General features: G+C 48.1%; 1 protein-coding gene across 2 annotated transcripts in view; it reads left to right on the top strand.

Annotated features, from left to right (window-relative positions):
* The first annotated feature begins 375 nt into the window (after positions 1-375).
* Positions 376-11,943, top strand: part of SKAP1 (src kinase associated phosphoprotein 1) — a 125,699-nt gene continuing 114,131 nt past the window's right edge. For both annotated transcript variants that reach the window (XM_065856319.2, XM_071818141.1), the window contains exons 1-2: positions 376-471; positions 5,672-5,777. In XM_065856319.2, coding sequence (XP_065712391.2) covers positions 438-471; positions 5,672-5,777 — 140 coding nt within the window. In that variant the 5' untranslated portion in view covers positions 376-437. The remainder of the gene's footprint in view (positions 472-5,671; positions 5,778-11,943) is intronic.

Genomic DNA, 11,943 nt, shown 5'->3' with positions numbered 1-11,943 from the left:
TGGCCTGGAACAGACCCAGTCCCCAGCTCCTGTTGTGCTGGGAACAGGCACTGGAGGTTCAATCAGTGGCCTCACAGAGCTCATGGCTCTACCCACAGGTGTGCTGAATTGTGTGATAATAAAGGAGATGCACACCTAAGTGCCACCTGGTTATAAATCCAGCACAGGTGTGCAGGTTCTGCTGTTGCTGGGGTGGATCGGGCACTTGTTGGCTGGAGCTCAGGAACTCGGAGGAACTTGGTGTCCCAGAGCTGGGCATCCCGCTGCCTGCATGAGGAGGGGTGAGCTGGGCAGGACAGGCATCTGAGCAGAGCCCAGCAGTTCCTGCTGCCTCCTTGGGGTGTCCCCGCCCCCATTTCCTTTCTCGCCGTCCCTGCCCCGGGGGACGGGAGCAGCAGCAGGAGGCTTGATCCTGTGCAAAGGAGGTGGCAGGTGTCATGATCCCAGAAGAGATCCAAAGACTCCTGGAAGGTAACCACAAAATCCTCCTTCCTCCCCTTCTGCTCAATGGGGGAAAGCTGCTGTGGTTGCAGGGGAAGAAACCAAAAGGGTCTTTGTACCTCCCTGTGCTGAGCCAGAGAGGGGAGGGGAAGGATGTGGGAGCTGCTTCTTGTCCAAGGCTGATGGTTTTGGGGTCCCCAGGTTAACCTGGTGAGAAGGCAGCAGAAGTGGGTCCCTGCCTGGGTCAGGGTGGGAAGCTCTGCTGCTCCAGGCTCTGTGTGAGGGGAAGGCAGTGTGTGCAGGGTTGAGGGGTGTCCTCTGGCCCTGCCCAAAGCTGTCCCACCGTGTGGAACTGCTGGTGAGCACGGCTGGGGGGGACGGGGTGGGGACAAGGGGTCACAGGAGCTGCAGTGAGCCCTGGGCAGCCGTTTGTTGTGTCTGGGCTGGTGGTGTCTCCAGGCTTCAGATGTTGTGCAAGTGTTGTATGTCGCACTGGGGGTGAAGTGGGCAAACCTGCTGTGTGGGGGTGCAGCCTCAGGAAAGCTTCACCCCCCCTGAAAATGGGGGTGAAGCTGGGAGCAGCGCTGGCTGCAGGGCCCGCTTGTGCTTAAGAACGGGAATGTGGTCTCCTGAGGTCTGGGTACCTCCGAGAGTGAGCAGAGCGCTGCAGTGCACTGTGACATGGCAGGAGCCTTCTGAAGCTGGGTTTTGTGAATTTTTCGCAATCTTAAACCGCAACACCTCCAGTCATTGGAGTGGTGGGCCAGCCAAGCAGAAACTATGCTAAATTCTTCTATCAAAATATGCTTCACAAACTTAAGTTCTGTACAGACCTTTGCAATCATTGCAGCCCCCATGGTGTGGGAAGGCAAGCTCTGGCTGGAGAAGGACCGTGCAGAGTGTCCATGCTGTGCTCTCTCTCGGTGTTGCAGGCTGGGCTGTGGTGTCCCCACCACGTCCTGTGCAGGTGTGGGTGCTGGGAAGGACCGTTAGCATCGCAGCGCTCACTGCGGGCGGTTGTGCTGGGGCTGGGTGACCTTTAGTTTCCTGTTGTGGCAGCTCCGGGCAGCGCCGAGCACCATCCCTTCCCTCCGAGACGTGGGATCGCTGCCCATCCGGGGCTCCGCAGCCCCCAATCCGTCTGAGCTCTCTTCCAAATGCTTTGTGTCTTCCCCCAGATGTAGGTGTAAATTTTCTCCTCTTTTTTAATCACGGGGCCTTCAGTGAAGTTCACCCTTTCACATTTTTGATGTGCAGCACTTTATTGTTCGGTGCTGACACTTCTGTAAACAACTCATTTCTGCACCTGCCACCTTCCTTTAACTTGGATTATTTTCTTGTTAGCTGACTGTTTTTAATTGAAGGCTTCAGATCTCCTTCTAAAGCACAGCCTTTGTTTGCTGACAAGTACAGCAGGCTATGAATGGAGATTAATTGCATGTCACATACCTCTGTATTAAACTTGCTGTGTCTTAACAATCTGTGTGGTGTTGAGGCCTTCCCGTGGCTGAGGAGCTTTCTAGCTATGCAGGCTGGAGATGGAGGAGCTTACGCTATTGCAGTGTTTGTAAACTGCATTACCATAAAGATTCTTATATTTAAAAAAGAATTACCAATAGAGGAGGAAATATGTCCTGATGTACAGGCAATAACTTCTGTTTCCTTGCGTGAGGTCTGGTCTGTAGTGCAGGACGGCGTACACGCAGCCAAGGGCTTGCTGGGAACCGTTGTGTCATTATTGGGTCAGACAGCTCCGAGATTGCGGTGGTTTAAAACCAACACAATGTAGCTATTCTGTCTACATTGCAATCCTGCAACACTTACCAATGCTTGCTATTTTCTGTTTACGAGTAGAAGCGGTTGTGACAATTATATTATTGTTAAATTCCACTTTGCAAATAAGCAATGCAAGTTTAATTAACACTATGTTGTCAGTTAATTGCACAGAGTTTCACTTTTGTCTCAGTCAGGTCCCTTCTAAAAGTACTTTTGCTTAAGGGTATTTCATGTTTGTTGAGTACAAATTTCTCCTGAAGGCTGAAACAGTTGTTCTATAAAATGCGATACATCTCTGACAAACCCAGGGCTCCTGGTTCTGTTTGCAGCAGCAAAGGCAGCCTGGCAGCGTGATTGCCTTCCCTTTCCTGACTCGCTCCATCCTCGTCTTTCAGGCTCTGAGAAGCCCTTGTTGCCGTGGTTTGGACAGCAGGAGGGGACGGAGCAGGTGCCACCCGGGGAGCCTGTGCCGGCACCTGCACAGCCCAACCAAAGCCAAACCGTGAAATGCTCTGTGAGGGCTGCTAAGCCATAGTCAGCGTTAACACAGCATCACGAGTAGCTCCAGAATCCAAATATCGGGGAACTGGGGTTGAGACCGGGGAGATGTTCTCAGTTCCCCCGTGGGACAGGGGACGATGTCCCGTTCAGTGTGTTGCGGAGGATGGATGACAATTCCTTCAGGTCTCAAGGTTTTTTTTCCGACTCAGCCCTGCAAAAGCAGGAAGGCTCCTCTGAAAAATGTTGTTTCACAATTAAACCATCCATTCTTGAGCTTGCAGAAAAGTCAAGAAATGCTGTGTGTGATAGTACACAGCTTTTATTTTGACAAGCGGGACAGGGGATGACACAGCTGGCTTTCCAAACCCCGGGCTGTCTTGGGACGCATCTCGGAAATATTAATGTAGTCTCACGGAAGCTCAAGGTACCTGCACTCTGTGTCAATAGGTGTCCTTAACTTTTCCAAGCTCATTTTTGCAGGCGGCTGGGTGATGGACTGCGGGAGGGCTGGAGCAGGCTGGTTGGCTCAGCTCTATCCTGCGTGGCTCTAACGCTGTGATTCTATGGGGCCGGTTCCTCTGTGCAGTGTGGGATTCCTGCTGGAGCTTCCGATGTCAGAGAAGAGAGGAAAAAAGTGAATGTGTGTGTGCGCGGAGAGAATACACATGGCACCTTAATACCTTTCAGCTCTGCTTGTTGAGTGCTGATTAACTCCTGGAATTTAGTGCTGCCATTAAAAGGTTATTTACTACCCGGGCTTCAGTGGCTGTGACATAATTCTCATGATGCTGTGCATCTCCTGCAGGATTAAAGTGGATAACTGCAATTGCCTCTACAAACTCCCCTGAAACACTTGATGAAATCTCAACTCTTTTTTTTCCCTGCTCTTACCTTTTTAGCTGCAGGAAATGAAAAGGAGAGTCCTGTAAACTTTCAGAGTGGATCACAGAGAGCAATCTATAAACATCAAGAATATAATGTTACCGACAAGCAGTAAAACTAACATTAGGGTGATTTACTCTAGAGCTGCTTACATATTGCTCTTCCTGATCCACTCGGAGAGTTTATGGTTAGGCTTTCTTTTTCATTTCCTGGTGCTATAAACATCAGGGCTGGCTCTGCGAGCAGCTCTGCCTGCTCTGCAGAACTGACCCTCGTTCTGCCATAACTTATCCAGCAGCTGATCTGTGCTGACATCCCAGTAAGTAAATACCATATTAGAGCTAATCGCATACTCATGGAGCTAATCTATGCTTAAAAACGCCAGAAGGATGCAACTGATATTTGCACAAGTTCTGGGAGCAGTTTTGTTTCTCTTGCTTGTTCTTTCAGTGGGGAAACGCAACCCCAATGGCGTTTCTCTTGCTGACCCTTTTCTACTGTGCTGGTTTTATGCTGGTTTGTATATAATAAATTGTCCCCTTAGCCTCATCTGTTCTTAGGCAGTAAGAGATATCCTTTGTGCTCAGATATAGGTACTTGGATGCTTCCTATGAAATTTGTGAGTGGTGTAAGCCACAGAATCACCATAATCGTACATCTAAGCTACAAAACCAGTTTAAAACTGCGAGAGGTGTACCGAAAATGAAATTTAGTTTAGGATTACAGGATTGGCCTGGGATTTCAAAAGCTTTGCTCAGCTGCTCTGGCAAAGCCTTTGTGGTAGCCCAGGCAGGCCAGCTAGGGCTAAATTCCTATTAATAGCAGTGAATTGATATGAGCAGGTATTTTGACCTGATACCTCTGTGGTCCTGGAGCTCCCAAACCGCTGCTGGGTGTGGGCCTGGAGCAATGCTCAGCCCTCGGCTGCACTCCCCTTTGGCTCCTTCGAGATGCTCATCACTTTAAGCAGTTTTGATTGATTTTTGTCACTCCCAAGCTCTAAGCCTTTCTTGAGTTATTGAGTAGGCAACAAAAAGAAATGAAGACTCGTGATTTTAACAGGAAAAGGTGTTAATTTCTCTTGTGGCATTTTGATCTTGAGCTGTGCTTGCGGGCAGAGGAGCTGCGCAGGTTCCTGGGGCAGTTACACAGCGCTGGCTTCTGGACCCACAGCTGGAGCAGAAGGAGCTCAAAGTCTTGCACGTAGGATATTAAACTGCCATTAGTGCCACAGTATGGGGTGTGAGTTAAAGGTTGGAGAGGCCCGTGGGTGTCCAGCATCACAGCATGGAAGCCAATCTCTGTGAGGGGAAACGTGCAGTAACGCTGCTCAAGTACAAGGGTCATGTTCCCCTATACAGTGCACGTGTGACTGGAACTGGTTTGTTTTCTATGAGGTTTAGTTTCGAGGTTTCTGGTAAAGAACATAACATAAATATTGATGCAAAAAGATGACAATCCTTTAATCTCACAGTCCAGGTTAAATTTCCGCAGATTCCTGCGTGTTGGTGGTGACTCTGCAGAGCCCCTGTGTGACACACGGGGTGTGGGTTGGTGGTTCAGCGCTTGTCCTGTACCAGGCGCGTCCGTGTGAAAACCACAGGTTGGGGCTTCCTTCAGATGTCAGAGGGTACCTTGAGCTGGCGTTTTAAAAGCGCTTTGGATCCTCCTCCAAATGGGAAAACCTCTTCTGCGTCCTTACTTAATGCCAAAAGCCTTTCACAGCAGCAGATTTTTAGGGTTTGGGGTGGAGTGGAGTTGCACTTTAGACCAATGGACTTATCCATGTTTCACCTTCCTCTTCCTTTTTTCTGTTTGGTGGTTTCTTTGCAGCTGCTTATTTGCCTTATACCAACTGGAGGGGAGTTCTGCAATCACATGCAATGTTTAGATCCTCTTCCACCCGCAATCAGTTCAATGTCTTAATTCTCCAAATGAAGTCTTCAGACTGACTTGTGTTTCCAGATCACACTGCCTGGTATGGTGCATCCAGGACCTCCCGTGCGCAGCCAGGGCCAGGTTCCTTAGCCAAGAACAGGTTTATTTTTACCTATAATTCTCTCTTTCCCAGATGCTGAAATTTATCTGGCGGATGGACTGCAGAATGAAGCCTTGAGTGTGAAAGCCAGGGAGCAGAGGGATGCGATTCTCTTTGGCTTTCAGCAAGTCAGAGCCAGGTTTGTGTTCGCGTTCTTTTCTAATTAAAGCGTTTCAGAACGGTGTCGTGACTTGGGATACCACACACTGTATTACACTAGCTGGCCAGTGCTTTGGAAACTAATGGACATTGAGGGCTTGTTATAACGTGAGGGTGCACTGCACACTGGCTTGTGCGTTCTCCTATTTAACCAGTTCTGTGGCTGTCTCCAAAGCTGTCATTATTTGTGTTTGGAATTTTTGTGTTGCAAAGTAAGAAAAATGACTCCTTGGGCTGTGTCTGTGCAGCTCTTTGCATCCAGGTCTCTGATCCGGCCCTGTTCTTCTTACTCTCTTGTGCTAGAGAGAATTTCATGGCAAAAAATCCACCACTTGATGCTTGGGCATGTGGGTAAATCAATACAGTGAGCAACGATTCATGCTGCTGGCTTGCTGTTGAAAGTATCTATTTCCTGAATGGCTTCTGGAGTTGGATAGAGTAAAAAGCAATGAAGAGAACCCCCTGCGTTAACACTCAGGCCTGAACTGGATTTCAAACTCCCATGTCCTTGGGACTGTTCAAGTTCTGCATAAGAACATGAGCTGCATTGTCTGGGTATGTGAGTGAAGGAAATAAAGGTGGTTCTGTTGTGCTAGGGGAAAACTGAGGAACACAAACAGAAAAAAGGTTGCTGGAGGCTTAAATAAAACTTTGAGCCTCAGCTGCATTATAGTTTTGGCTAGAAACGTGATCCAGGCCTTGCTGTTAATGCTCTAGTTATCAGATATGAGTTGTGTCACTTGAAGTTAAGACCTGACAATAAAACTCAGGGTGGCTGACTGATCTAAGCATCCAGTTTAAATAAAACTGCTGTTGAGTCCTGAGAAGCAGTGAATTTTATCCTTCGGAAGGGCACAGCCAGACTCTATTCCCTGCAGTCCCACTGAAGAACTTTGCAAGATGCCCTGCTGTATCTTAATCGATCTTTCCTGCTGGCTAATTAAGCATCAGTTTTACTCAGCAGCTCGGGACTCCATAATTATCAGCCTGGGTTGCCCTGAATAATTGAAATGAGCTGAATGCAGAAGATGGAAGCCTTTGGAAAATAGGGCTGGAGTGCCTGTAGTGGAGGAACGGGGGGTGTGTAACAGGGCCCTGTGATATTTCAGAAGAAAGGACCTGATGGCGTGTTTGTAACAGATTGCTGTGGTCTCTCTGAAAAATCCCGCTCATTGGCAGGAATTGATCTGGGATGGAAAGAGTTAAGTAAGCAGAATTCTGAACCTGAAGTATTCAGACATCAACTCAAGCTTTTTTTTTTTCAGCTGTCCTGAGAATATGCAACTTTCAAAGTGATAGCCCTTTATCTTCATATAATGCATTTTTAATGAATTAAAACCAGCATGGAACTCTGTGAATGTGTGAGTCAAACTTGGAAACGCGGTTTGTTGGTGCTGCCCGAGCCAGCGCTCTGTGCTGGGGAGCTGCTTGAGCGCTGGGAGACGCTGCTCCAGCCCCAGGGCTGTGGGTGGCTTCGGTGACTTGGGCCTTTAGGGTCTTGAGGCAAATGTTGCTGCTGTGATGAGAACTCAACCTTGGCTCTTTCTCAGCCGAAGAACACAACCTGGGACAAAGATTTCAGTACAAAACGATCTCAAACAAGAAGGAAATGGGGTGAAGCAGCCTTTGCATCAGGGCTGTTACGTTCCTCGTGGATGCTCTGGTTCGGCTGTGGCCTCAGTCCTGTTGCTTATTGAAATAAATTGCAGGTACTTCTGGAGGGGAAAGTGAGGCCCTCGAGCAAAGCCTCAGAGCACCGCTGATTTCCTACGTGTGTTTTATTGCTCAGTGGCATTTGGAAAGGGTGAGCAGAACAGAGGATACAGATGTCCTTGTTCTGACCTGAGCCATTAAGGCAATGATTTGTGGTGGGAGATTACTGTAACGATGACTGTATCTTTTTATTTGAAAGGATCTGAGCGGGTCTTGCTCTTGGGGATGAGGCACAGGTTTGTCTCTTCGGGAGCTTCCTGTGGTTTTGTGGCGGGTGTTCAGGAAACGATCAGCCGTGCTCCTCGGAGGCGCCTCCTCCCCGAGCCGCCCTGCGTTCCACCTCTGCGGGTGACGCGCAGCGCGGCGTGTAGGGTTTCGTTAGTCACGTTCATAACGGACGTAACTAAACTGCTCAACTACTGGGGAGAGACATGCGTCTCCAAAAGGGACGAGCTTCATCCGGTATGATTACCCTGAGCCAGGCTCAATAACTGCTTGTGTAACTTGGCTGTCAGGTCTTTATATCGCTGCTCTCCCCACAGCCTCATAACGTCTCCCCCCAGGAGGTTTGCTGATGACTGTAATGTGAACAAGTGGTTGGGCTTTATGTCTCCACGTGCTACCTGGGAGGATATATTGTTCCTGTCTCTGCGCGAGCAGTGCGGTAGGTAGGGACCGGCCTGTGTTAGCAGGGTGGATTTTTTCCCGGGCAGTCGGGGTGTTTTTGAGGAGCCGTGTCGGGGCGTTGCAGGCGGTGGCTGTGGGGAGGTGTCACTGTGTGTCTGACTTACGAGCCCCTGGACCATTTTACTTTCAGAATTCATTTGGTTATTTAAAGTGCACTGTTGAGTTGAAACAGTTCTCTTCCCCCACCCCCTCCAAGATCCTGTCCCACTTTGCTGCAGTTCACTCTGCAACATAAGTGTCCTGGTTCAGGAACGGCACGGTAACCACCCTTGGGTTGCTCAGTTCACCAGCTCGCAGACACCAATGTGGTGGACGGCAAACGGAGTTTATTGGTAGGTAATAAAGCAATATACACCTTGAGTTTTACAACGTCACATCCGTCTGCTTAGATAACACATGAAACACTACACCTATCAGGGGAGGGGCCACTATCTTCCCGTACAGTGCGAGAGCTTCTGAAAGCAGGACCCTAACTACCAACACCACTTTCTAATATCTTGTATATAAATTCTGGCCTGGCAATTCTTTCCTGCTCATCTCTTTGGTTTTGTTGCTAACCTTCTTTAATGCTTTCCCTGATTGCTCTGTGTGGTGCTCAGCACAGCAAGCCCCGGAAGGCGCTGGGTCCCCAGGAACATCCGTGTGAGGGATGAGGGTCTCACAGCGTGGCAGCTCAAACAGTTCCTGTGTCCTGACCGTGGGCTGAGGACTCTTTTCTAGTCCTGAACAGGATGTGTATTTGTGATGCTTAAAAAGCAGCGCTTGTCTAGGGGAGGATGTGGTGCTGGGGAAGAGTTTTGCTTGACCCCCCAAAGCCCCAAAGGTTGTCGGTGGCTTCTGTTTCGGGTCCCTTGGTGCTGAGGGTTTGGTTGCAGTAGCTCCCGACACCCGGGCTGCGGGGGGACAGGACCTGCTCAGGAACACAAGCCCATTCTTGTCCTTTGCCAAGAGCAGTAGCCAAAAAAAAGTCTGCTTGCTGTTAAATGACCTCACCTCAGCATTTCGACATTTCTAGAGCAGTTAGAATGGCAGGGGGTGAGATGGGGAGAATGGGATTTATTTAAAAATATGGAGATAAATCGTTCCTCTCTCTCCTTGGAGTCAGCTAGTCATTTAAACTCCCTGTTGGAAGGCAAGTTCGCATTGATGGAAACAAATTCTTGGTATTTTTTTCCCCCTGAGGTGAAATGTAATAGTGCTACAAGGAGAGCGAGGCAGACCTGTTGTATATCAAAGCAGAAATGAAAAGAAAGGGGCTTAATTATTATCAAGGTTCTCACATGCACCCATAAGAGGGTGGTTTGACCCCAAACGGAGGTGTGTGATAGCCTCGGGTTGGGTGACAAATCCCATTGAGCCGCTGCAGCTCACAAACCAGTGAGCTACTGGGTTTACTGGTTTACGGGTGTAGCCGAACTGTAGGCAGCTCAACACCAGGAGAACTTTGCCTAATAATTGGGTCAAACTTGGTCCTTTCTGTGGCGATTCACAATAGGCTTGTGAAAGATTCACTAATGGAAAGGCATTCAAAATCCTGTCTAAAGCAGTGTGTTTGGCCTGTTTTAATAAACTTCTAACCATATTAACTACATTTATTGCTTCAATTTTCAGCCTGATTTTAAAGTTTTAAGACTGAAATTAAAGAAAATGCAATTTCAGGGTAATTTTGCTTCATTAGTGTAAATGCACTGCCTGTAATTCCTACCAATATTAAACTCATTATGCTGAATAACGTGCGATACCAAGATAAAAAGGAATTTAAGAATGACCTGATGGGCAGATAATTGAGCTGAGCACATTAATGCCAGGGCTGGACTGTAGCTCCAGCACATTGTCCTTAATTAGGCAAAGTGCTGTTCTCCTCCTTCTCGTTCTTCAGAGGGCTGGAATTTATTTGCTCAGCAAGGAAATGATCTTGCTGAGCAGGGTTTCATTCACACTTACTTTGGCCATTAAATACAGATTCATTCTGCAAAAAATAAAAGCAAGTCCCTGTCACTTCAGAGGTGCCGAGTGGGTTTTAATTCGCATTTTCTGCATTAGAAGTGAGCTCCCCAAGCTGTTTTATCCTCTGGGTGGGGGGCACTGGGGTGTGTGCTGGTACAAATTGGGGCACAAATTGGATTCAGCCGTTATATCCTACCTGCTTCCCTACCTGGCCTGGCCGTGGCCGTTCCCCTGCCAGTAATGCAGTTTGGTGCCTTCTGGCTTCACCTCCTTTCAGTAATTTGCATCGTTTTCCATTCCAGCTGATGAAATTACCTCTGTTTCCCCATCCATTTCCTGGTGAATGCATTGTTAATCTGAAACCTGAGGACTGTAAATGATTGAAACTGTGTAACCAGAGTCTTTGCATAGCTGCTGCTGCTGCTTCTGGAACATTTAACCGAGAAATGCATTTGAAGTGGTTTCTAACCAGCTTTGCTAATGGTGAGCTCCCCAATCCCATTTTAGTATTACTTTTTCCTGCTTGAAATCTTGTACAGCATTGATTTTTAAGCATTTTTTTTTTGCAAACATTAAAAACCAACAAATCCTGTGCACCAAACAAATTACACTGTCTTGAAATATCCAATTTAATAACATCTGTGGTGATATTAGCGTTCTTAATTGGACAGGAAAATACAGGAAATTTGATTGAAACCTGACTTTATTTTATGGTTCCTGCTGAAATGGAGTCTGAGAGGAAAGTGGGGTTTAGGGTTTTATAGACATTAGAGCTGCAAAGGGACCATTATAACCATCCAGTTTGGCCCCCTGTATAATTCGGACCATAAGATTCCAGACAGCAGTTTTCGCTCTCAGCCCCAGATGGGTCTGGTTTGACCCCTCCAGCAAACCCGAGCGGGTGTGTTTATCGTGGGTAACATTTTACTGGATTTCTGTGCGTTGATGGGATGCGACATCACCATTTCCAGCAAAGCGAGGCCCTCGTTTGCGTGTTGAGAGTGCAGAGCCTCAAAGGCCAAATGCAACCATGAGAAACACGTTGTGTTTTCAGCAGAACAAATCTGTGGCTTCTTCCCGCCTGGCCCAGAATCCACACCCAGGAGGCGAGAGAGGTGGGTGGTTCATCACAAACCACAAGGGAGAGATCCCTGTAGGATGTATTTGGTTGAAGCATTGGCAGGGTACCCCTTGGCTTTGCCTCTGTAGTGGAAATCTGATAGTTCTGGGTTAGTTCCTCACTTTACATATTGCATCCAAATTCTTAGTGGATTCCTTCGTGAGCTGAATTGGCTGAAATTAGTGAATTGACAAGCGTTTTCCTCATGTCCCTCCCCTCTCTCAAGGCCTGATGTGGATGGGACCTTCCTATTTGGCTGGAAACTCTGCTGTGTTTTGCCTTAACCAGTGCTGTTCTTGGTGGATCCCACCCGTAGCTATGGGTTCAGGGTAAACCCCTACAAAGAATGAAGCGTGTAACCGCCTGTTACCCACGGACAGGGTGTGTTAAAGGTGTAACACGCTTGTCAGTTGGTCCTGTCTTAATTGGGAAGGATAATTGGCCTCAAGCTCCGCACTTTGGAGAATGGCTCTAAGCGGCTCGTGTGCTGCTGTTCCGCTCTGTGCAGGGCTGGGCGCTGCTCTCACCTGGGTGTGCTTGAACCAACCCCTTTGCTCCCCAGGCTGTTGCAGCAGAAATGGGTGTTTTGCCCAAATAATTGCATTTCTTGGGTAATGCAGGAACAGCAACAAAAACCTCAGGTCAACTCTGAAAATTGTAGAAATCTAAGTTGCTGAGC

Source organism: Patagioenas fasciata, chromosome 22, assembly GCF_037038585.1.
Source record: "Patagioenas fasciata isolate bPatFas1 chromosome 22, bPatFas1.hap1, whole genome shotgun sequence".
Taxonomy (NCBI): domain Eukaryota; kingdom Metazoa; phylum Chordata; class Aves; order Columbiformes; family Columbidae; genus Patagioenas; species Patagioenas fasciata.
The sequence above is the reverse complement of the archived record's forward strand: the minus strand, read 5'-3'. Positions and strand labels throughout refer to the sequence as shown.